This window comes from Orcinus orca, chromosome 14 (genome assembly GCF_937001465.1).
Source record: "Orcinus orca chromosome 14, mOrcOrc1.1, whole genome shotgun sequence".
Classification (NCBI taxonomy): Eukaryota; Metazoa; Chordata; class Mammalia; order Artiodactyla; family Delphinidae; genus Orcinus; species Orcinus orca.
In genome coordinates this window covers 74,260,087-74,284,767 of record NC_064572.1, presented here as the reverse complement: position 1 = coordinate 74,284,767, position 24,681 = coordinate 74,260,087, and the positions used below count along the sequence as shown (strand labels likewise).

The 24,681-nt window shown below is 36.6% G+C and overlaps 2 protein-coding genes across 3 annotated transcripts in view; one reads left to right on the top strand and one right to left on the bottom strand.

Annotated features, from left to right (window-relative positions):
* NHLRC2 (NHL repeat containing 2) overlaps positions 1–2,601 on the bottom strand; it is a 64,005-nt gene extending 61,404 nt beyond the window's left edge. Inside the window, exon 1 of the mRNA XM_004265819.4 lies at positions 2,232–2,601. Within this exon, the coding sequence (XP_004265867.1) occupies positions 2,232–2,409 (178 nt within the window). The 5' untranslated portion in view covers positions 2,410–2,601. The remainder of the gene's footprint in view (positions 1–2,231) is intronic.
* Positions 2,602–2,665: 64 nt separating this feature from the next.
* On the top strand, positions 2,666–23,597 carry DCLRE1A (DNA cross-link repair 1A). Of its 2 annotated transcripts, none has more exons than XM_004265820.3 (10): positions 2,666–2,905; positions 3,427–4,548; positions 6,460–8,151; positions 9,602–9,735; positions 10,826–10,944; positions 13,831–13,971; positions 15,685–15,830; positions 16,609–16,763; positions 21,854–21,995; positions 23,003–23,597. In XM_004265820.3, the coding sequence occupies exons 2-10, from the start codon at positions 4,083–4,085 to the stop codon at positions 23,161–23,163; spliced, it is 3,156 nt and encodes a 1,051-aa protein (XP_004265868.1). In that variant the 5' UTR covers positions 2,666–2,905; positions 3,427–4,082; the 3' UTR covers positions 23,164–23,597. The 2 variants fall into 2 exon arrangements, with proteins under 2 accessions (XP_004265868.1, XP_033276884.1); XM_033420993.2 differs by lacking the exon at positions 2,666–2,905 and adding an exon at positions 3,022–3,092.
* The last annotated feature ends 1,084 nt before the right edge of the window (positions 23,598–24,681 follow it).

The following is a 24,681-nucleotide window of genomic DNA, read 5'->3' as shown; positions in this document are numbered from 1 at the left end:
CTCTGTTTAACCAATTTAAGGAAACAAAGATAATGAGTTTGTTGCTTATAAGTAAATAAATGCAGATACTAAAAGTATTAATTATAACTTGAAGCAGGTATTTGGAAATATTTTATAGAAACTGAAAGCCAAAGCTGGGTGGAACAAATGAATAATAACAGCTAACAACTAATAACAGCAACTGAAGTCACTCAATTAAAACAAAATTCTAAAAAAAAAAAGTCTGCAAATCAAACTAATATTTCTGCCAATTAGTCACACCTAGTGAGGTTTAGGGTACAGTGAGGTCTTAAATATCCATTTTGATAAAGTTTTAATAGTATGCCAGATCAAGTGACCCTATAAAACTTCAAAGTAATTATGTATATTTCAAATCCTAATTTTAAAATATTTATGAATTTGTCTCAAATTTATTTTCTGTAAATAGTCAAGTGACTTAGATTGGAGAGGCAGGGAAAGTATAATTACATGTCACTTATTGTGCTAGGTGCTTACCAGACTTAATAATTCACTTTATAATAACAATAATAACAATGAATATAACTTTAAAAGCTGCTAATAATGACATTTACTGAGCTCCCCTATGAAGTAAGAACTTTAGATACACTATATAGTCTGCATAATAAACCTGAAAGGTAAATAACTGCTTCCATTTTATAAGTGAGAAAAGTAAGGCTTGGCAAAGTCAACTAACTTGCTCAAAATCATGCAACTGACAAATGGAATAACTGGGATTTAATTCTGGATCTGTCTGAATCCATCCATTATACCACACAGCTTCTCATAAAACATGTTTCTTTGAAGAAATTAACAAAGCACAGTGTTTCTGAGTTATGTTTATGACTTCCTGATTACAGTAACTGATAAAGAAACCAAGAAAAAACTCACATCTAGTATTCTGTTCTCAATAATCAAGTCCAGCAGAAAATTTGTGTCAAATATGAAAACTGAATATTTTGTTGTATTACGTATGAGTCACAAAGATCAAAGCTCATAGTAATAAAATACACTCATCGTAGATACAAACAAGAAAATAAAAACACTGGCCCAAATCCTAGCTGCTGGCATGCCCATTTTACGACAGGGTACGATATATAACTAACTTCTTACAGATTTTAAAAAAAATATATACATTCATGTATATAAACTTTTAAAGTTTCTTTGATGGGATAAGCACTAATGCACCCAATTCTTTTGATAGAATTCCACAATAATTCAAGTCCAGTATAGGATTAATAACAGATAAAGTAAGCACGTATGAAGGCGAGAGCAAAAGGCTTCGAAAGACGAGGCTGTCGTCAGAGGCAAGGTTCCAATAGACCTCCCATGAGATACTGAACCCTGCCACATCGAACCAATTAACTATACATGTGGTTTCAGTGTCATGCCAGGAGGCACGCCAACACCACCAGTCAAAACAATGCCAGTCCCAACCAAAGAAGGTAAAGTTCGGTTTCATTTATCATAGCAAGATGAGCTTCACAAACAGCACTGCTGGGACTATCAGTTCCCTCGTGCTCCAAACATTCACAGAGCCAGGATTCAAACCTGGAAATTGGCCATAATTGATTCAGATTTTTAAAATTACAAGGTTCATGACTTTGAACGGAAGAGTGTGACACAGTTAAGAAACCGGCCGATGCAGTGCGGGGGAGTGCGGGGGGGGGGGTGTCTGTATAATCCAACTCTAGCCGTTCTCAGTTGTGAGGCCCTCGGCAGACGACTTAACCTCCCTGTCCCCGGGCCTCAGTTTCCCAACTATAAAATAGGGCTAAGAAGAGCACCTCAAATAGTTTGCAGAGAGGATTAAATAAGATAATACCCTTGTGTTTAGGGCTGTGTGTGGCCCATAAGAAGTGATCAATAAATGGAAGCTAGGATGAGGCACAAAGATGATGACGATGCTGGGCAACCAGACTAAATGGGCACGGACACTGGAATCACTGCCAACAGGGGTCACGAAACAGTCAGGGAAAGTCTATTGAGTTAACACACGGCCCGGGCAGATAGGGAGAAAACAGAGACAAAGATGCATGTGCCCGCCCTCCACAAACCCCCGGTCCGCCGCCGCCGCCGCCGCCGCCGCCTGGGGACAGAGGCTCGGCTGGGCGAAGCGCCTCTGCCCGGCGCGGCCGCAGAACCACGCCTCGCCCACCGCTTCAGGGGAGGGCGCCGTACCCGAGGAAGGGGAGGTTCCGGGAGGGGTCCCCACCCCGAAGCCAGCCCCTCACCTTCCGGAAACTCGGGCACTGACAAGTCCTGCTCCCAGCCGTCCACCTTCTGCAGATACTGGTAGACCAGGCTGTCCTTCTCCTCCTGGGTGACGGCATCGAGCAGAGCGTACTCCAGCGAGGTCTGAGCCGGGAGCAGGCCCGAGAGGCTGCAGCTCCGGGCTCCGGGCGCCGCCATGTTCTCTCCGGACGGTCCAGAGGCGGCCGCAGAGCCCGCGGGACGGTCTCGTTTGGAGGGAGAGGGACTTACGGTGCTCTGGTTTCAAAACCGCACATTCGCCTCACTCTCCACCAGCCCCACTCCACGCTCACAGCACTTTTTTCAAATGCTAAAGTACAAATTGACGCAATTCCCCGGCACGTAATTAAACTACCGTCCCAACCTACCCCGCCCCTTCTAAATCTTCTCGCCGCAGCTGAGCCTGGACATTCAGAGCGCCAGATTCAACACGGAAAAGGCTTCTGGGCCAGCGTTCTAGAAGCTCCAAGAGAACAATTCCCCACCCTTCACTTCGGAAATTAGCAGGTTTTAGAACTAAAACAAAAAAAAATAAATCCGTAGGATTTAAAAGGGCCCCAACTTTTTTTCTTTTTGAAGTCTCACGTTTAGACCAGGATCAGCTGATTCGACACAGCATTGGGAACGCGAAGCTGTTCCCGCCACGGCGCGAAAGGTAAAGGAGTAGGCTTTTTAAAGTTGGGAGTGACTAGCCAATGGCCTTGGCTTATATGCAAACGCAGCATTTTGTTACCCTGCAGTGCTGAAAGTGCGTGTGCGAATAGATTGTCAGCCAAGCAGGGGGAGGGGGCACGATGGGAGCGGACGCAGCTGGAGCTACTCCCGAGGCGCGAGGGTGGCAGGTGGGCGACCGCGGGGATCCCTGAGGGCCCGGCCTCTGTCTTCAGAAGTGGAGAGCACTGGTGGCTTTTGTGGAGCGAGCTGTGCTGGCAGCTCCCTCGCTCCCTTCCCTGGAGGGGGTGAGGGCCCACTCCGCTGGCCTTGCAGCTTTTAATGCCCAAAGAGGCGGTCGAGCCGGTGGGAGGCATCAGGCAGGTGAAGCTTGGTTTTGAGGCTGCTGGAGAGAGAGCTGATCGCCTTCAGGCAGACTACCTCTGGAGTCTGGAGATAGGAGTGTGGGTGGCCTCAGTGCAAGCACAACTTCACGTACTTGAATTTTGTTTGTTCATTGTGCAGTGTTTGTTCGTTGCCGCTGGAGGAAGATGCTGGATTGACCCAGGAAACTGAAGTTGTCGAATATCCACCAGTCACGGATAAGGGCGCGTTTTTTTTTTTTTTTTTTTGCTAATCACACACATTTGATTATGGTGTGACTAGTGTTACTAGCAAACTGAAGTAGCCATTAAGTGTTTGGAACACCTGCTGAGCCAGTTGCCCAGGGACTGTGGTTGGGTTTGTGAATTATTTGGGCAATTGTCCAGTTGAAAGAGAGCTGACAGGAGCTTTATAACAATTTTACGAAGCTCCTTCTAAGATTGAACTGTTAAACCTATACTTCCCATTGGGGTTTAGTGTTCAAAGTATTACTGACACTACTTTTTATGAATCAAGTCCTGGAAAAAGCCAAGATACCTGAATCGAAATACACACAATGGAAAACTCAGATGTTAATTTTATTGTGCTATAAATGAAACAGTAGGTGTTCTCACGTATAAGGTTTGTAGTTTGCCAATATATTCATTATCAGAGCTTTAAATTCCCATCAAGTTGGTGGGTTTTCTGTTACTTTTTTTTCCTGAGCAAAATAATTCCATTTAAAAATTTTGTAACAAGACATAGACCCTCAATTTACTTAAGATTACTGCTTCTTTAATGATCAAAATCATTTTGCCATGTTAGAGGATGCTTTTCTGGAACAAGACATCTGGGAATACAAATCCAAAAGAAGACCCAAACAAGTACATCCAAATAATTGCTCTGAGAATATTCCAGAATCTGTTGAGAAAGCAACAGATGGACAATACCAGTCAAAACGAAACAGAAATAAAAAAAGAACTGTAAAAGGTAAAAAGAAGGTTAAGGCCCCCGAAACGTGCCTTGGAGAAACAGACAGTCAGACTTCTGTCGCTTCCAGTCAGAACTCTAGTTGTGGAGATGGTATTCAGCAGTGTCAAGACAGGGAGGCCACTCCAGGAAAGCACTGTAGGACTCACAAAAACAAACACGTGTCTCCGAAGATACGACCAGTTTATGATGGGTACTGTCCAAACTGCCAGATGCCTTTTTCCTCGTTGCTAGGTCAAACACCTCGATGGCATGTTTTTGAGTGTTTGGATTCCATACCAGTCTCCGAAACAGGTAAGATTCCAAAAAAGATAGTGGACTCTAACTAGTCAAAAAGACTTGCATTAGGCCAGACATATCAGTCCAGTGAAACAAGCCAGGTAAGCAGTAAACCAAAAATGAGATGAGATACTCAGAGTATAAATGACTTAACCGTAGAAGGAAACAAGGTAATGCATTGTTACGCTTCTTGTGAAGGGTAAAAAGATAACAGTCAATTCAAGTTGCAAACTTGAAAACAGTATAAATGCATTTTACTATTTCATAAGAGTCCCTAAAAGTCTGTGATTTTTCATAAATGTTAATTGAGCACATATTATGGTAGATATTTTCAGCTGCATAAGGTCGGTGGTATTGACATCTGATAGATGAGGGTTCTTAAAAGCTAAACAACTTGCCCATTTTGTTATCCTTTATGAAACAAACTTTTAGAGAATCATGAATGTAGTCCAGCCTTCTAAATACGGCTGTGCTGGGGTCATCATGCTAATGGACAGAAAGAAGAACTAGGAAGGAGTGTTTGGTTATTAAGATTCTAATAAATAAAATTGTGCCAAATGAGAACTGAAGTAATACTATGTTTCTGTTATCATTTAAACTATATAATAAATATCATGTTTAATATGTAGAAAATCCTACTTGTAGTATATGGAGAATGGATGGTTATTGATGATTTGATTATTTAAAAGTTATATATACCATACATAAATTTTTAAATCTCAAAGAATCAAAATTCATTAAAATAAAAATAATATTCAGTATGGCTTTCGTGTTAACTATGATTCAGAAGACGTTTTATTAGTAACTTCTAGTTCTCATTTTAAAGTACTGCATGAAGATGCAAAATAACTTAAAAAAAATTGGCACCAGCCTTATACAACCGAGAAAGCCTCATCAAATGCTAGTAATTTGTTTTTCAGTGGCTTGAAAGTCAGAAATGGCAGCTGGAATCCCGTGGTGAGCACTCAGGGTGGAATATCTTATAGATGAAGCTACCTCAAAGAGTTTTTCTCTTGGGTTTTCACTGATTAAACTCCTTTGAATGGATAATCTCAGGTGGATTCTTCTTGAATTGAATTTTATTCTATAACATATACTTTTATGAGGTGGGTTTTTAAGCAATGAAGTCTCCAGTTTAATGTGACATCTTTTTGCGGGGGGAGTGGATCATTTTTTGACGGGCCTGAAAACATACAAGGGGTGGGGTATGCCAAGATGCTTTACAGACTGTTTCTCAGTCATAAAGGTATGACAGGGAATAGTTTCCAGATTATTGAAGCCTTATTATTAACCAGTTTATCAAACTGAATTTCAAATCTTAGAACAGAACCTAAAATGTTTAGGGTATGAACAGCTCTAATTAAGATTGCTATTACTGTTTCATATACAGTGTGAATATTAAATAACGGAACCTAATTTGGTACTGCAACTGTCATACATATGTGTTGCCTGATAAGACAAAAATTGAGGTAGAACTTTAGTCTGTGAGAGACATACCAGCCTTCTCTACTCTTTATTGCTTGAGCAATAGGGACGGAGTGAAACTGATGGGATCAATTTGTAGCACCTGGTTCAGAAATACCTAGTTCAAGCATGACATGCATTTTGGAGGAGCTCATATTTGTGAAAGTTTTTAGTGGGGAGAAAAAGGTGTTAGTCTTAAATTTTGGGGGGGGGAAAGAGTATTTGAAAAGAAATTTAAAAGAATATATTGATTTAAAAATAATAACTAGCACCTTGCAAAACCATACTGGATTACTGTTATTGTGTGCTGATTTTTTGTTTATATAATGATAGCTATTGTCCTAAGGCCTCAAAGTTGGACTGATGACTTTCCACTTACATGTTAACTTATAGCGCTAATACTGTCAAAGCTTAGTCTGTGCTTTGATCCGGTAATACTTTTTTCTTTATTAAAATTTTCAGAGTGTCCTGATGCTCTTCAGTGTTCCTCAACAATTCCTTCCCATTACAAGAGATACACTCATCACCTGCTAGCTCAAAGCAGGGCTGGTAATAGTCTTTTCAGCGATCCATCCCATGAGTCAGGTGGGAGTTTCAGTGAGACTAATTCAGGCTTTCTTTGTAGCCTTAAGGAAAGGTGGTCTCCATATCAGAAACAAACAGATAACTTAAAAAAAAATGTTTCAACTGATCCCTTGTTAGTGACACAATGTCTAAGAAAATCTCAGTCTCCAACTGAAACTGATAAAAAGGTTTCCTCTTCAACAAATAGCCAAACTTCCCAACAAGTCCCACAATTTACAGAACTTGTTAATAATGACAAACTGGTAGGATTTGGTTTGCCTCCTGCTGAAGAATTAGACAGTCAAAACAGCCCAGAACACATAAATTTGACATTGCCAGAAAATGACTTTAGCAACTGTGAAATCTCCTATTCTCCACTTCAAAGTGATGAAGAAACTTATGATACAGATGAAAAGCTGGATGATTCACAACAGGAACTATTTTTTACAGAAAGCTCTAAAGATGGCAGCTTAGAAGAAGATGAAAATAGCTCCACTTTGTCTAAAAAACTCCATGACCCTTTACTGAAGGACCAGGAGGAGAGCTGCCCCGAAGTGGATAGCTTCTTAACTCAGGATAAATACGATGAAGAATTGTATAAATGCAACACTCTAAATGATTCGTCTCAACTTACTTTCCAAAATAAGAGTATTATTTTACGTGATGATCCAGCATATACTGATGATTTTATATTGTTTCCACCTGCATTAGCAGAGAGGTTTACTTCTCCTAGTTACCAAGCTACTAAAGCAAAACCTGATGAGCCAGAATTTCACTCATCTCAGTCAAATAAACAGGTAATTGAAGAATCAGCTGTTTACAATCAAATTTCTCTTCCCTTACTTAAGAGTAAAATGTCAAAACCTTTTGAAAGCCAGGGAGGAGGGTGTCATTCTTTCCAACCAACCCAAAGTAAAACTAGAGAATTATCAAGTAAGAATTTCAATGCTAAGCACAATACGAACTCAGCATGTTTCTGCAGAAAGGCATTAGATGGTATGCTGGACAGTAAAGTTACAGCTTTAAATACAGCGATATTTTCTAGTACACCTACTGCTGCTAAGTCTTTGAAAATATTGCTATCTGACCCTAAGTGTAACGCATCACAACCTTCTACTAAGGTAATGAAGCAAATGGATATAGGTGTGTATTTTGGACTACCACCCAAGAGAAAAGAAGAGAAATTGCTGGTGGAAAGTGCATTAGAAGGGATGAACTTAAATACAGTTGTAAGTCCTAATGAAAAGAGGTCCCGGCAGCGCAAGAGGAAAACAGAAAAATCTTTAAGTGATTTAGAATTAGAGGCAAATAATTTAAGTGAGAGTCAGCCCTCTGTGGAACTTTCTCGTAAGAGGTCACAGCATCAAAGAAAGAGACTTAAAAAGTCAGATTCATTGCAGGAAGGAGTACATCAGAAGAGTTCAGGTCACCGTAACAAGACAGAACCTGGAACAGTCAAGTTAAGTAAAGACAGAGTCTTCGTAAAATCAGCTCATGGCAGGCTGCAGAGAGGGAACACGAAAATCCCAGAGTCCTCGAATGCAGGAGAATTAAGGAAAAGGACATGTCCATTCTATAAGAAAATACCTGGTAAGTTGAAATATCAAGGCTTCCTATATCTACGAGGATGCAACTTTTTTGTATTACATGTTCATTGCCCATGTTATGTGTGTGTGAAACAATTTTTTTGTGTGTTTACTTTTTATACCTCATTGACCTGTAACAGACTTTTTTTCCTGTTTAATCTTTTTTACTCCAATTCAGCAAACTTTTATTAAACATATTTTATATATAAGGTACTATACTATTTAGATAGATATTACAGATCTGACAAAGATTCATATAGATCAGCTTAATACAGAAGGAGGAAAGGCTCTCTGTAAGTAACCATAATAACAGCTTCTAAGCACTTAAGAAAAATGCAAGTACTAAATAGCTTCGAAGAAGGAAAATGTCACAGGTTATGCAGGTCATAATAAATGCTAAACATTTTTAAACCATATCATAACTTAGTTTCTCAGTCTTTTCATGTTCTTATAATTTCTCATGTCTTCATAGATGAGTTAGTAGAAAAATGTGTCGTAAAATGAATTTTATTATTGAAGAAAACAGGTACCTTCTTCTGAAAAGAATATAAAACTGCCCAAATATACTTGGTTTCAGAAAAAAATTTTAATATGCTTTTTTTGATATTCTAAATCTATTCAGTATAATTTGTTCAAAATATTTATGTAAAGAAAAGCATTTATGTACATCATAGTACCAGTTCTGTTTTTAATAATTATTTTGATTAATTTTCTGTATTTTAAGTGAGCCCAGAATTAGTGGGCCACGTGTGGATAGGCCTCCGTAGAATTGCGGAGGTATGTTTATTTACCTGCATATCACAGCGCACTTGTTTTTTCTCATGAACAAATTTCAGAACAGCTTCATCTTTTTTATTTATTTTTTTCATTATTGCTCCTCTAGGGAGCCTGTTTAGGCTTTTTGTTTGTTTGTTTGTTTCCCTTCCTCCTCCCCACCTCCCACAATGAAATTCAAATACTACAGAGACCCTGTTTATCTGTTATTGTACTGTGGCCCTTTGGAGGGCCATTAGATTATTTGGGTCATCAAGCATTTTTGCCCCTTAGGAGCATACCAATATCACCCCCATTGAGAATTCATGTTTTAAAAGAAAGTTAGCATTCTCCTTTTGCTGTTTTGCAGAAGTAAAGGATTTTAGGTGCCCAGTAAGTATTGTGAAAACGTTCAGCAAAACAAAAAAGTAACTCATTCGTAGCTAGTATTTTTAATTTTTTTGTACAGTTATTCATTAAAAAGCCTATACCGGGATATTTAATGGAAACTTATAAGACTCATTTTCGTCTCTAGTATCACCTTTTGCTGAATTTATGTGGTGTAGATTTTTAAATTAAAATGTAAAGTTCAGTTGGAAATGAGATGTAAAGGTGTCAGAGGGTTTGCTATATAAGCAAATTGGGTTGCTTTTACTTAGTTAGCTGTCGCTCAAGCAGCTGTGTTGGTGTTTTCATTGTAGGAACTGGCTTTACAGTCGATGCCTTTCGGTATGGATCGGTTGAAGGTTGCACGGCCTATTTTCTCACACATTTTCATTCTGATCATTATGCTGGATTGTCTAAAAACTTCACGTTTCCTGTTTATTGTAGTGAGGTAAGTTTTAGTATCCTAAATCCTGAATTTGTAGAATGCAGCGAATTTCTAACCAGTCTGGTTAAAAAAAGGTAATTAAGATTGTAAGATCTATCATTCTTCTAGAAAATATATGAAAAAACAGACTCCACATTGAGATTCTAAAAGTAAATGAGTTATTGTCAATAGTTACAATAGATTTTTTAAATTATGCTTTATTATGTGGAAACAATAAATATTGATACCTCATGATGTACTGAAACATGTAAGTTTCATTCAGTAAATATTTACTGCATGCCTAAAAAGATACTCAAGGCAAAATACCTAACTTCAGGGAACTTTCAGGCTACACATTCACAAACAGTACCGCAATGGGATCTGTATTGTAATAGAAAAGTGAACAGAATGCCTGAAAGTAGGGAGAAGCGGGGCTTTACTGTGTCCTAGGCTAAAGTTAGAAAAAGTTTCACGGTGAAAGAGATACCTTGAAATAATTATTAAAAGGTGAGCATTTTAATGTGTATTACTAAGGGCTTTGGCTAGAATTTGATTTTATCCTCAAGCATTCTTGAATTATCTTCTTTTTATTAATGAAGCAGCTGAGGCTTGGAGAGGTTAAGTGGCATGCCCCAAGTCACAGAGCTAGTAATGGCAGAGCCAGAATTTGAACGCAGGTCTGTCTCATTTCAGAGCAAGGCAGAGGGAAGAGCAGAGAGCCTTCCAGGTAGAGAAGAGTTTGTGTAAAGGCACAGACACCTAAGAAGTATGCCCATTCCAGGAACTTCAGATAATTCAGAATCACTAAAGACAAGATAGGGAATAACAGGAGATAAATCCACAGAAATGGGTAGGGGCCAGATCATGAAGGGTTTTGTATGATATGATGGGGATAATGGACTTTTTACAGGTGAGGGAGCATCAGTGACAGTGTTTAAGCAGAGTTGTGACACAGTCATTTTAGAAAGTTCTTCCAGGCATTCTGGAGGGTTTACATGAGTATAAGTGGGAGAACCAGGAGATTATTAAGATATTTGGGTTCTAAACTAGATATGAAATAAAAGACATATTTAATGTTTTAATGTATCAGCAATAAGCACATCCTGTTTTGCAGATAACTGGCAATCTGTTGAAGAGCAAACTTCACGTGCAAGAACAATATATCCATCCATTGCCGACAGACACTGAATGTATAGTGAATGGTGTCAAGGTTGTTTTGCTAGATGCCAATCAGTAAGTATTAAAGTTACCTTAGTAATACCCTATTTTTAAATATTCAAAAGGAAAACACATTGCATGGTTATTTAAGAACTTTTTATTGGAACTATTATGCTTGATATTTCATAAATGTCTTATTTAAGTAAGATAAGAAACAGTTAAGTAAAGTGTGTTTCTCCTTTTGAAAAAAAATATACCCAATTACAGGATCAAAGATTAAACATAGAGAGATTCTCTAAGTGTTCTCTAACCCATTTTTTAATGCAGTTTAAATTACTATGCTTTACATGAGGCTCCATCTTACTTTTTTTTTAAATCTTTTAACATTGCTGCTGTTCTTTAAGAGATAACCTTTTGCCATTTTCTTTAATATCACTTACATAAATTAACAGCTGGTACAAATTAACAGCTGGTACTCCATTCAGATTCTAGAGGGTTTTTTTTTTCTTTTCCTTTAAGAAATCCTTTAGGTTTTTGATACTAAAGTCTTGGAAGATTTTTTTCTTGGAAATTGGTTTTCTTTTTCCCTCATTTTTTTAAATGTAAAGTACTGTCAGGATTCACATTGCCAAAATGTAACTGTCAGTCAGCTATGCATCTTTGTAATTTCCATAGAATGTTAGCCTTATGTCCCTTAGAGATCATAGATGCCTAGAGAATTAAAATTAAGACAAAACCTAGGTTTCCTAAATTCCAGGCTTGTTATTTTTTCAGGTTGCCTATAAGTTTTTGTCTGCTAACTTCGCTGCTGTTTATTTTTTTAATCACCAATTATGATAACTCAGGTTCTGATTTATTTTTTTTTTTGGTCAACTTTATTGAGTACAATTTACATAAATAAAATGGACCCATTTTAAATCTTTGCTGAATTTTGACAAAAGTAAACATCCATGTAATTCCCACCACAATAAAAATATGGAAAATATTCCCCACCACAAAAGTTTTCCTTGTGTTCCTTCCCAGTCAATCCCCAACCCCGACTCTGACCCAGGAAACCATTGATGTGTTTTCTATGACTGTGGATTAGATTTGTCTTTACTAGGGATTCATCTAAATGAAATCATATAGTATCTTCTGTTTTGTATCTGGCTTCTGTCACTCCTCATGTTTTTGAGATTCATTCATGCTGTTGTGTGTTCCTTTTACTTACTGAGTACTATCTATTGTATGGACACAATACAATTATTCTTTCCATTCACTTCTTGTTGGACAACTGATTTTTGTTTATTGATCTTGTATCCTGAGACCTTGCTAAGCTTGCTCATTAGTTGTTGTAGGTTTTTTGTAGATTCTTGAAAATTTTCTACATATGTCATCCACAAATAAAGATGCTTTCGTTTTACTTTCTTTCCATTTAGAATGATATTTTTTCTCTTATTTATTGTACGGGATTATGCCTTCAATACGGTGTTGAATAGGAGTGATGTGAGCAGACATATTGCCGTGTTCTCGATCTTAAGGGGAACGCTTTCAGTCTTTCTCCGTTAAGTATGATGTTTGCAATAGGGTTTTCATAGATGCCTTTTATCAGGTTGAGGAAAATACCTTCTATTCCTATTCTGCTGGGAGTTTGTAATCGTGAATGGGTGTTGAACTTTGTCAAATGTTTCTCTGGCATCTATTGAGGTGATAGTACAACTTTTGTCCTCTGTAATGTTAATGGGGTAAATGACAAAGATGGACTTAAACCAGCCTTGCATTACTGAGATAAACCCCACTTGGTCTTCATGTATTACCCTTTTTCAAAATATATAGATGGATTTGATATGCTAATATTTTGTTAAGGAATTTTGTGTCTGTTTTAAAAAGTATATTGGTCTATAGGGTTTTTTTTAACTACACTTTTGTCTTATTTTGATGTCAGAGTAATACTGGTCTCATGAAATATTCCCTCCTCTATTTTCTAAAAGGTGTCATGTAGTAATTATTATTATTTCTTCCCTAAGAGTTTAGTGGAAAATCTCTAGTGAAGTCATCAGGGCCTGAATTGGGGAGTCAGGGAGATAAGGGGAAGTTTTTTAATTACAATTGTAATTATTTCCTGTGTTTTCCTAGAATTTAAAATGAAAATTCTCTGTGTTTCGGCAGTAATTTCCAAACCCCATTGTGTCAGGGGTCCCCGAGACCACCTTGAGGCTCAATGGTTCACCAGATGGACTCACAGGACACAGAAAAGCTGTTTTATTTGTGGTTACAGCTTATCACAGTGAATGGATACAGATTAAAATCAGCAAAGGGAAAAAGGCAAATGGAGGCAAATCCAGGAGAAACCAGGTGCAAGTTTCAAGGTGTCCTCTTCTAGTGGAGTGGCACAGATGTGCTTAATTCTCCCAGCAACAGTGTGTAACAACACATAGGAGGTGTGGCCAACCAGGGAAGCTCGTTGAACCTTGGTATCCAGGGGTTTTATTGAGGGTCAATCATGTACACATGCAACACCCATGCTGATTGACCTGGGGTACTTAGACGCCAGTCCCCTAGAGCAAAGACAGATATTCACCATAGATCACACTGTTAACATAAACTATCTTATCAAACTAGTAACACATGGCCCAATGTGTCAGGCATACAAAACACTCTTAGCAGGCAGAATATTTCAAGGACTCTAAACTTATCTCCCAAGGGCGAGCCAATGACTATTCCTAAGGACAGGCCTTTCTTGGGGACCTGTGGAGTTTGCACAACACTGGCCTGCTGAATTAACCCTTTCCTGCACACCATTTTTTTTGTGTGTGTGACATAAACTTCCTTAAGTTAAAATGCTACATACCTTTGTAGTACAATGCTATGTCATTGTGGTCAGCTAATAAAGTATATTAACTTGTTGATATTGAAATGAACACTCTTTCTTTAGATGCTTTGCCTGTGTTAAGAATATTCCTTTGAAATGTTTGTGTTCAGCTGTCCAGGTGCTGTCATGATCCTTTTTTATCTTCCTAATGGTTATGTCATACTACACACTGGAGACTTCAGAGCAGATCCCACCATGGAACGTTCTCTTCTTGCAGGCCAGAAAGTCCACACGCTTTACTTAGATACAACGTAAGAGAAACTTTGTTTGTGTACTTCTTTTTTCCACCAACAGCGTTTGCCCTGCATGTTATGAATAATTTGAACTTTTGCTTAGGTAATCAAAATGATGGCTTACTGTCAATTATCATTTTAAGTATTAGGTGGATGCTGTTTGAAAAAATATATACTTAAGGACAAATTTTGGATTGCATGGCTTAACTGACTCCAGCTCAATTTTTTATGTAATATCCTTTTGAAAATATGGTTTATGTAAAAACCTTGCTACTGAAACAAGGATGAAAAATTTGGGAGCAAACTTTAGGAAAACGCCCTTTAAAGTTATCCTTTCAAAGTGTCTGTAACTATTAAGCATGATTGTGAAGAAAAAAACAGAGAATGAGATTCTGTCTGAATATTCAAACTTACTTTGTTCCTTTCTCCAAAAGGTAATCTATAAGTGGCAACCTTGAATTCCTAAGTGCTACATAATGGTATAAGCTATTATCTTCTTTTATATATTGAAATACCTCATCAATTGGTCAGAAATTATGTTAACCATTTCAACCTGTTTCAAGAAGAAGTGAGTTTGGATGGCATATCTTAGTAAGAGATGGTCTTTCCACAACCAGTTTTCTAATACTATAGTTAATTCTTCCATTCACCTAAATACTAGGTGAACTAAGAAAATTTTTTTTTAAACTTTATTACTTAATTCTACATACAATTCTGGATTTCTTTGTGAGTATTTATAGGAGAAAGGACTAAGTCTTTTCTTAATAATAAGAATTATGGCTGAACGGCAAAAACAATTTTGAAAATTGGAAAAATATTTCTTTAATGTGTGTAGTTTATGAGATTTTTCGTGAAAAAGTACTTAATTTTCATCTCAACTATCAATAACTAATAGTGTTAATTTTTCATTGGGTGTTACTGTATTGAAGTAGACCCAACTGGATCTGCTGTAGTCCCATAATACTATATATATTTCTATATCTCCTAAAAGGAAATAACAACCAGATGAATATTAACCGTTTGATTTAATGCTACTTCACCAAATTCATGTTCAGTTTCATTATCTTAAAATATATATATATTTTTTGGGCTTCCCTGGTGGCGCAGTGGTTGAGAGTCCGCCTGCCGATGCAGGGGACACAGGTTCATGCCCTGGTCCAGGAAGATCCCACATGCTGCGGAGCGGCTGGGCCCATGAGCCGTGGCCACTCAGCCTGTGCGTCCGGAGCCTGTGCTCCGCAGCAGAAGAGGCCACAGCAGTGAGAGGCCCGCGTACCGCAAAAAAAAAAAAAAAAAAATATATATATATATATATATAATTTTTTTAACTAAATCAGAATACTTTAGTCCAAAAAGATAATCCCTATAAATCATATTTCCTTTGATAGGGATTGGGGTTAAAAAAAAAGATATTAAGGCTTATAATTCATAGCTAAAATAGCTACCTAGAAATATTCTTGAAGGAAAAAAAATGCAGTTTCTTTATTTGAGGGTTATAAAAGAAATATAATTAAAAAGGTATATTGAAATGTATAGTTCCATCATAAATAATCAATAGCTGGTAACAAATATTTTAACCACAGGCACTGGTGAGATAACTGCGGTGGTGTTAATGTACTATACTGCTGTTGTATGTAATTTTGCTAAAGCTTGTTTTCTAAAATAGCATCCAACTTAATGCTATGACTTTCTTGTTGTTCTTTTAATAAGTACCATATTTCCATATTACAGATATTGCAGCCCAGAATACTGTTTTCCATCTCAGCAAGAGGTTATCCAGTTTGCCATCAACACTGCCTTTGAGACTGTAACTCTAAACCCACGTGCTCTTGTTGTCTGTGGCACTTATTCTATTGGAAAAGAGAAAGTCTTCCTAGGTGGGTGGTAGCTGTAGCTAATTTACTGTATTCTAAAGATCGGATTCTTTTTGCATAAAGCCCTTTCAGGCTCTGTTCTTTCAGTTGATATTTATTTCCTGAAACAGTTCAATATTACCTTTGAGGTGGAAAGAAAAATTTGATAGAGTTTGATTCATTTAAATTTTGAAAGCCTTAACTTAATGGAAACATTTGATAAGTATGTTTACGGTAGCCTTTATATCTGCAAAATGTTTATAGAGCAAAAGCCCATGCTACATTAGTATTTTAGTAAACTTTGAAAGATGACTAGTGCATAGGTCTTTCACTGCATTCTTTGATGATAACCATCAATTAATTATTTTAGAGACCAGTTTTAGTTTTTGTTCCTAAATGATTTTTGGTTATGTAACTGTAGTTTGTCTACATAGTATTGTACTATTTTGCAAAGTACTTCCATTTCTTCTTAACTGTGGTCCCATAATGTCAAACATTAAGACGTGAAATGATAAAGCTAAGGTTTTAACTCCTCCAAATTTTGTTTTTCCCTCCCTCTAACTCTTTCCATACATCTTATGCAATTTTTAAATACTAGGTCTTTAAAAATAAATTCTTGGCTTTCTCACAATTTATTCCACATAGTTAACTGACAAACCTGTTCAGCCTTTTTGAGATATTATGGCAAAAGTGTGAATGTTTTGAATTTCTTTTAATTTGGTAAATTCTTATTTTAAAGTTAAGTTGTAATTTTATTTTTTTCATAAGCTGTAATTTTACTATTTTTAAACTTTTCCTTTAGCCATTGCTGATGTTTTAGGTTCAAAAGTGGGCATGTCCAAAGAAAAATATAGCACATTACAGTGCTTCAATATACCAGAAATTAATTCCCTCATCACTACAGACATGTGCAATTCGCTGGTTCACCTTCTCCCAATGATGCAAATTAATTTTAAGGTAAGCATTCAAGAGACATGTCTTTTTAGGATGAACTAGAAAAGGCAATCTGATGATTGTAAACTAGAATCCCATTTTACTTGCATTTAACGTAGAGGAATTCAGTTACAGTGGAGTCAAAGTAAACTTTGCCCTAGAAAATTTTTTAAGTGGAATTTTAAATGTTTTAAGTTTGTGTGTGTGTGCAGCTGTATAGAGTAATTCATATGCCCACCAGGAGTTTAAGAACTAGAGAACTGTCATAAAGGAAGAAACAAAAATAGAAAAGTGTGCAGCTCTCTGGTCATTCAAACATTCTGAGATTGTTCTCCATTCTTTCTGGATGAGTAGGGAAATGAGTGGAGAATTCTAGGGAGTTCTTTTCTTCAGGTCTATTCTGTATAATATTAAGCCACTATAACATTGATATACGTTGGAAATATACTTGTGAGGATTAAATGAAACAGTAGAAGTGAAAGAGAAAGTTCTAGTGCTAGTTCTGAGATATAAATTAAGATACATATGACATGACCTCCCTGTGATTTATGGGGGCTCATTTGTCAGATTTATTCAGATACTAAGATTCATTCCATTTACTAACGTTTTGACACCTTGCAATGGAATACATCAAACCTATGTATTAAAAGTAATTCAGGGCTTCCCTGGTGGTGCAGTCGTTGAGAATCTGCCTGCTAATGCAGGGGATACGGGTTTGAGCCCCGGTCTGGGAGCATCCGACATGCCGCGGAGCAACTAGGCCCGTGAGCCACAACTACTGAGCCTGCGCATCTGGAGCCTGTGCTCCGCAACAAGAGAGGCCAATGCACCGCGATGAAGAGTGGCCCCCTACTTGCCACAACTAGAGAAAGCCCTCACACAGAAACGAAGACCCAACACAGCAAAAATAAATTAATTAATTAATAAACTCCTACCCCCAACATCTTAAAAAAAAAAAAGTAATTCAGAACATAATGTACACCAAAAAATATGTTTTTAATTTTGCTATAATGTTTATGAAATAACTTTTATGGAGCTTTTTGAAATAGCTTAGGTGTTGATTACTGTATCTGTCTTATAAATAATAACACTTACATTGTGTAAAGAAAATTAGGATTTTAGTTCTATCCCTTGAGTAAAGAAATTCTCGCTGATGTAACTACTCTTTTCATGAGATTATGGTAAAAATTTTATGGCCTATTTTCATGAGTATATAATTCATAAAAATGTCTAGGATAATCAGGTCATAGCGTTGTCCATTGGTGTTTAAGCCAGCTTTGCATATGTTAAATTTGAGAGGCATCCAGTTTAATGGAGGCTAATGAGAATGTTGGTTAATTATAAAATGAACACTGATATCCTGCGGAGGGTATAGCATATTTTTATAATTTTTATAAAGATTACTTCATGCAATACAGCCTTATTTCCTGCTAACTTAGTTTCATTTGGACAAATTATCCATTTAGGGGGACAAAAGGGGTGGGGAAGTCAGAATATTATGGAAATGAAGGGACTAGACCTTTTCAAGAATAGTGTTTAAAAGTGCCATATGCTGTGGAGAGGTCATATAAGGAAAAAATGACCTGCACAAGAACTGTTTCAGTGAAGTGATGTTGGAGAAAGCCAGTGACAGCAGAGGGCTAAGGAATGAATGAGAAGGTGTACCGATGGCGAAGGAGCACATAAAGAGAGGATCAACACTGTTAGCCATCAGGGAACTGCAGATCAAAACCACAGTGAGACACCACTTTACACTCTCAAGGATAGCTGTACTAAGAAAGACAGTGCCAATTGTTGGTGAGGATATGGAGAAACTGGAACCCTCATGCGTTGCTAATGAGATTTTTAAGTGGTGCAGCTGCTTTAGAAAGCAGTTTGTTAATTTCTTTCGAAGTTAAACATGGAGTGACTATATGACCAGCGATTCCAGTCCTAGGTATATGCCTAGGAGAATTGAAAACATGTGTCCACTTCTACACAAATGTTCACAGCAGCATTATTCATAATAGCAAAAAACTGGAAACAACTCAGATGTCCATCAAATGATGGATGGATAAACAAAATGTTATATATACATAAAATAGAAATATTCTTCAGCTGTAAAAAGGAACGAATTACTGCTACATGCTACTATATGAATGAGCATTGAGAACATGCCAAATGAAAGAAGCCAGACACAAAAGGCCACATATTGTGTGATTCCATTTATATGAAACATCCAGAATAGGTAAATCTGAAGAAGTAAGTAGATTAGTGGTTTCCAGGGCTTGAGGGAGAGGGAATGGGGAGTGACTGCTAACGAGTACAGTGTTTTATGGAGGGGTGATGAAATGTTCTAGAATTAGAAGTGGTGATGGTCATACAACTTTGTGGCTATACCAACAACCACTGAACTGTATGCTTAAAAAACACCCCAAAACCTGGCAGTTACCTGCTTTGAAGACAAAAAACAAAAAAAGGAATATCTGAAATCGTTGCCTGTATTATTTCCATTGTTTGTCATAGGTTGTTGGTATTGTTCAGTAGCCCTTCCCCCTCCTCCATGAAAGTGGCCAGATATTGATGACATTTTTTACAATTTCATATCTTCAGAACACAGACGGAGCAGAAGCTGACAGTTACCATAAGACTATATTTTAGTTAGTACTTAAAGCCAGTTTTTTTTACCAGCCAAAAATAGTTTTATTGTATCAGAGCTAACGACTTTTTTGTGAAAATGTAAACCTGATACAATTGTCAGGGTTTCTAAGGCAGGCTTGAAAGACTTAGAAACCCTATAAATAAAACCATTCGTGCTACCTAGTTCAACATCCCAAGTTCATATATGTACGTAGATAGTTTACTCTCACCTCTGATTTTAACCTGATTCACGGGATGTGGTAAAACATTATAACAGTAATGTTATAAGTGATGATTTGCTGAAAGTAACTGAAAAAGTAACTTTAGGGGCATCTACTGAATGCATTTTAATCACAAACTGGTTACCACTAAACAGAGAGACAAGTCATAGATCAGGGACTTTATGTTGACTAAATGATAATAAAATTCCTCATGATAGTAGTTCTGCAGTTGTGGTTAATGAAAGACTAGTGGCTGTCAGCAGTCTTCTCTGTGTGTTTGGCTTATATGATAATATCCTATGTTTTTGTTTGTGGCACGGATTAATGATGTTTTCATGGTAACTCTAATTTGTCTCATGAAAAGCATGAAATTACTTCTGAGTGGGTTCTCCCGAGTGTTTTAACAGAGGCAAATAAGAATGGATAAGTTTGATGACCTGCATTGATAGCTGGACTCTCAGTTTATGATATTATGTGTTTAATTGCGCTAAACCTGTTTCCTGTTATTTCCTTTTCTTTGTGAGGACAGGAAGAGAGAGGGATTAGTAATTAAGCAAATAGTATTACGATAGATCTTAGACTAAGTAAGACAAAAATCTGAAAATTTGCAGGGCCAGGGATATGGTAATGAAAACTTAGTTATATAGCTATATAACTTAAACTTCTTTTTGAGGGGTTGTAGTTGGTAAGAAATATGACTGTTTAATGGTAGGTATACAAATTAATACAAGATCATTATTTGATGCAAAAGAGAAATCAAAGGGTTATTATTAATTTGTCAAGTGAAATCTTAATGTCTGATAAACACAGTAAACTGTTCAACCTTTAAATAGTAATCAAAAAGAAAAATTAAAAAAAAAATGATGTGTTTGTCTTCTACCAAATTGGTGTACTTTTAAAAAAGGTAATATTCCTGTGCTGAGATTTAGAGAAATTGGCACTCTTCATCCACTTGGATAATAATGGAAAAGAGGGTAAATCCTCAGCTATCTCCATTTCTAGAAATTTATACTAAAAAATGAGTCCTTTCTGAAGAGATCAATCTGTAAGTTCCTAGGTGCTGATGGTATAATAGATGATGAGAGTCTTAAAAAGTTAGGAAAGGGTAGATGGTTTCCATTAAAAAAAAAAAAAAGACTCAGAAGGTGGTGTTTATTGATGTCTTCCCCTTAGGCTGTAAACTTCCAAAAGGTGAAGGCTGTGTCTCACCACTCTGACATCAGCACCTGGTGTTAATACTGGAACAGATATTTATTGAACAAATGAATAGATGGATGAGTGAATTTGTCTTTATCATTTCTTCAGAACTTCGTACCAGCATCTTTTAAAAATTCAGTAGAGTATGGTTAAAGAAGAAATAGAAGACTTCTAGAAATCCAAGATGATACTATATACACTTTAGGTTTTTTATTGTTTTAAATAAAATTAAAATTTTATTATAAATTTACACTAAGCCTTTGACACTCTGGGTTGAATCTTTAGCCCAAAAAGTATTAGAGTTTTTTTTGTATCCCTCTTGTCATTGTTATATTTATCTGGATTCCTCTTATCTTTCAAAGGTTGAACCTTTGTCATTGATTTTCTGAGAATCTTACCTAATGTCCTCACTAATGATGACCTCACTAATGATGACCTCAAGATTTATTAGCATATTACTTCTGATCATAGCACTGTGAAAAGTTTTGAAATTATTCTAGTTCATGCACAAAGGGTGAAAAGGAGTAAACACTTGAAAAGGGAACACTAGATACTATGCATCTTAAAATGTATGTCTGAGTTGAGTATAATGCCATTATAAAGTTATTTCCATATTTTATCCATCTGTCAGACCTCTACTGGTGTATATGTATGAGGATATGTTTGGATTGATGTGTACCAGTGTTAATATCAGTATCTCTCATAAGGATAGTATTAGATGCTAGTATCTCTAATATCCTAATAATTGTAGGATTTGGAAAGGTGTTTGTTTTGTTTGTTTTTGGTAGCTATCTGAATTGTAATTTTAAAACACATGATTACTTATCTTTAAAGTTGCCTCATCTTATTTTTCTCAGACTGTACTTAAACTTGTTTAACTTAGGTAAGTAAAGGGGAAAAGATGTTTTTTTCGGTGATTTTATTTTTGGGGGGAGCACAGCACTAGGTTTTCCAAGTTAACGTTCACCAAGTGAAAACTCCGTGACTGTGCCAATGTAACATTTTAATCATTCTGTTTTATTCCATATAACCCATCTTCACTGACCATTAAATAAATATCCTTTTTTTATTTAACAGGGTTTACAGAATCATTTGAAGAAGTGTGGTGGGAAATATGATCAGATTTTGGCTTTTCGACCTACAGGATGGACGCATTCTAACAAGTTAACTAGTATGGCGGGTATTATTCCCCAGACCAAAGGAAACATTTCAATATATGGTATAATTATTCAATTTTTTTACTCTTAATGTTTGTAATTACCTTACATTTTTTTTAAAAGCAGTAAAACTAAGATCCAAGGAAAAAGAGGCACCAAAGAATCTTTAATAATTTAACAGGTTCAAATCATTCCTCATGCTCTACACCTGTATCTTTAGTATGTTGTAAATGCATATAAAGGAGTATGACTGTAGTAAATAGACATTGACTAATACAGATCAGTCTATATGTGTGATCAGTGACATGTAGGAGAGATTGTAGAACTACTTGAAAGGAGGGGTGGGTAGTGCCATTGTGTTCTGGAAGTTTAAATGACGCTGCGACATCAAGAACAGGAAGACAGTGGATTAGATGTGATGACAGCAAGAGATACAGACTTGACTTTAATTTTTTCATCTTTGGAGGATGTTTACCATTGTCCTCACAGATTGGCTTATTACAATAATGGCCGATGGAAACATTTTTGATCCTAGTTTACTCAAAACAGGACCCTTTCTCCCTCTTTCTCTGAGGTATTTGATCTTCAGTAAAGAAGATGAAGAGATTTTTAGTACTTACTTTTTTTTCCTTTTTATGTGTACAAAGCTTGGGGATGGAATCTGCTTACTTGCTGTGGAAATCAAGAGTATTCTGCTTGTCACTCTTTAAATTTTACTCATATTTCTTCCAGAATTTTCCTGAAATCAATAGCTGGGCAAAGTGCTTAAAGGGAAGAATTGTTTAAAAAGAAAAGCCTACTTATAAATAAGAATCTATAGAAATGCCTATTATTAAGTGTCTACATAGCAAAGTAATAGAATTTTTTAATGTTCAAAAGTTTTTGTATCATTTTAATCTTTATTATTTGTAAAAGATACTAGCAAATTTTGTTATCAGAAAAAGAGCACCAATGAATTTTTGGCAAAAATACTCTGGATTGCTTTCCTTTTCTCTTTTATTTTATTTTGGGCTTGTGCAGTTTTCTTTATTAGTTTGATTTTTAGTAGGCACTGTCTTTCGTGTTGCAGGGATTCCTTATAGTGAACACAGCAGCTACCTAGAGATGAAACGTTTTGTTCAATGGCTGAAGCCGCAGAAAATCATACCTACCGTGAATGTTGGCACCTTGAGATCCAGGCGCACAATGGAGAAATATTTTGAAGAGTGGAAGCTGGAAGCTGGATATTGATGTTACCTCAGAGGACTCAGAAGTAGTTAAGTAACTTAGGCCTAGCTTGTTAGTAGTTAAATCTTCAGTGATATGATATTTCACTTTATGTGAAAAACCTCATGAAGGTCACTCATACAGCTTATTTTCTCATTTACGTTTGAATAACATGTTCACAGTGCAGGACCTCTCAGCATCATCAATGATAATTGAGACTGGTCTGCCTAGTACCCTTGTTTCTTGCCCCTCCCTGTGGGGCTGTTGTATTCCGCATCCAACAGTAGGAGCGTAAACATAGGCAGGTTTGGGGACCAAAGGATTCATGATAATAAACTAGATTGAAAGCATTATATGTAAGTAATTACGTATCTTTAAAATTATTTAATATGGGGCATATTTTTATGAGATAAAGCTTTTCTATGATATGTGTACTTAAATAAAAAATTGATCTTAAATTTGCCATAGTGTCGTTTGGTTTTTAGGATTTATAACTGACATTTATGCAATCTTATAAAATTTCAGTGACAGTAAGTCAAAATTTGACTCTGAAAAAGATGACTCAAAGAGACTAGATAACTACCCAGTAAATGATGGAGAAAAGTTTGCGTGAATAATGTTTATCTGAATTGTTTACTCAAGACATTAGATAAGTAAAAGTTTAGATTGCAATTCTTTGTTTGTTTGTTTTTGTTTTTTCGGTACACGGGCCTCTCACTGTTGTGGCCTCTCCTGTTGCGGAGCACAGGCTCCGGACGCGCAGGCTCAGCGGCCATGGCTCATGGGCCCAGCCGCTCTGCGGCATATGGGATCTTCCCGGACCGGGGCACGAACCCGCGTCCCCTGCATCGGCAGGCGGACTCTTAACCACTGCGCCACCAGGGAAGCCCGCAATTTTTTTTTTTAAAGTGAGATTATATAATTTATTTATGAGTCTTGATCTCTCCAACAGAGATTAACTGATCCAAAATGAAAATTTGGGGCAATACATGTTAAAAATGTTTTTATAGGGTTTAAATAAGAAAATGGCTAGCATAATGAAAGTATGCATGTGTATATATGTGTATTCTTCCATTGCCTCTAATGAAATTAATTTACGGATTCCTTAATGTTTTAATGGAAAATTATTTTCTGTGATGATTTCGGTCACCAGAAGAATAGTACTCTCCACGAACTTTATTTTCATAAACTTGGATTTTACTTTGTTATGGTGGTGTTAGTAGGGAATCATGTTTAGGGAAGGAAAAGCATTTGGGGCCCAGTAGTAATAAATCCAGTGTAACTATGTTCTGAGTTGATTTCAATTACATAGTTAAAATATTTTGACTTCTTTGGGCTTGGTGTTTTAAACTTTTTATAAATCATTAATTAAGAGTTATAACTAGAAAAATTGCATGTAGTCTACAAATACAGGTATTTTTAACATAGAGGAGATGGCCAAGTCATTAAGGTCTTTTTTTTTTTTTTTTTTGAGTAATAGTTTTTTCCTAGAATTGTCATTTTTCATTGGTAAAAAGATTTTTCATGATTTTGAATGTTTTG

Excerpts from the sequence above, each read along its gene's own strand:
- DCLRE1A (XM_004265820.3), top strand. The coding sequence starts at position 4,083 with ATGTTAGAGGATGCTTTTCTGGAACAAGACATCTGGGAATACAAATCC. Across the intron at positions 4,549-6,459 it reads CATACCAGTCTCCGAAACAG|AGTGTCCTGATGCTCTTCAG; the intron begins GTAAGATTCCAA and ends TAAAATTTTCAG. Across the intron at positions 8,152-9,601 it reads ATTCTATAAGAAAATACCTG|GAACTGGCTTTACAGTCGAT; the intron begins GTAAGTTGAAAT and ends TTTTCATTGTAG.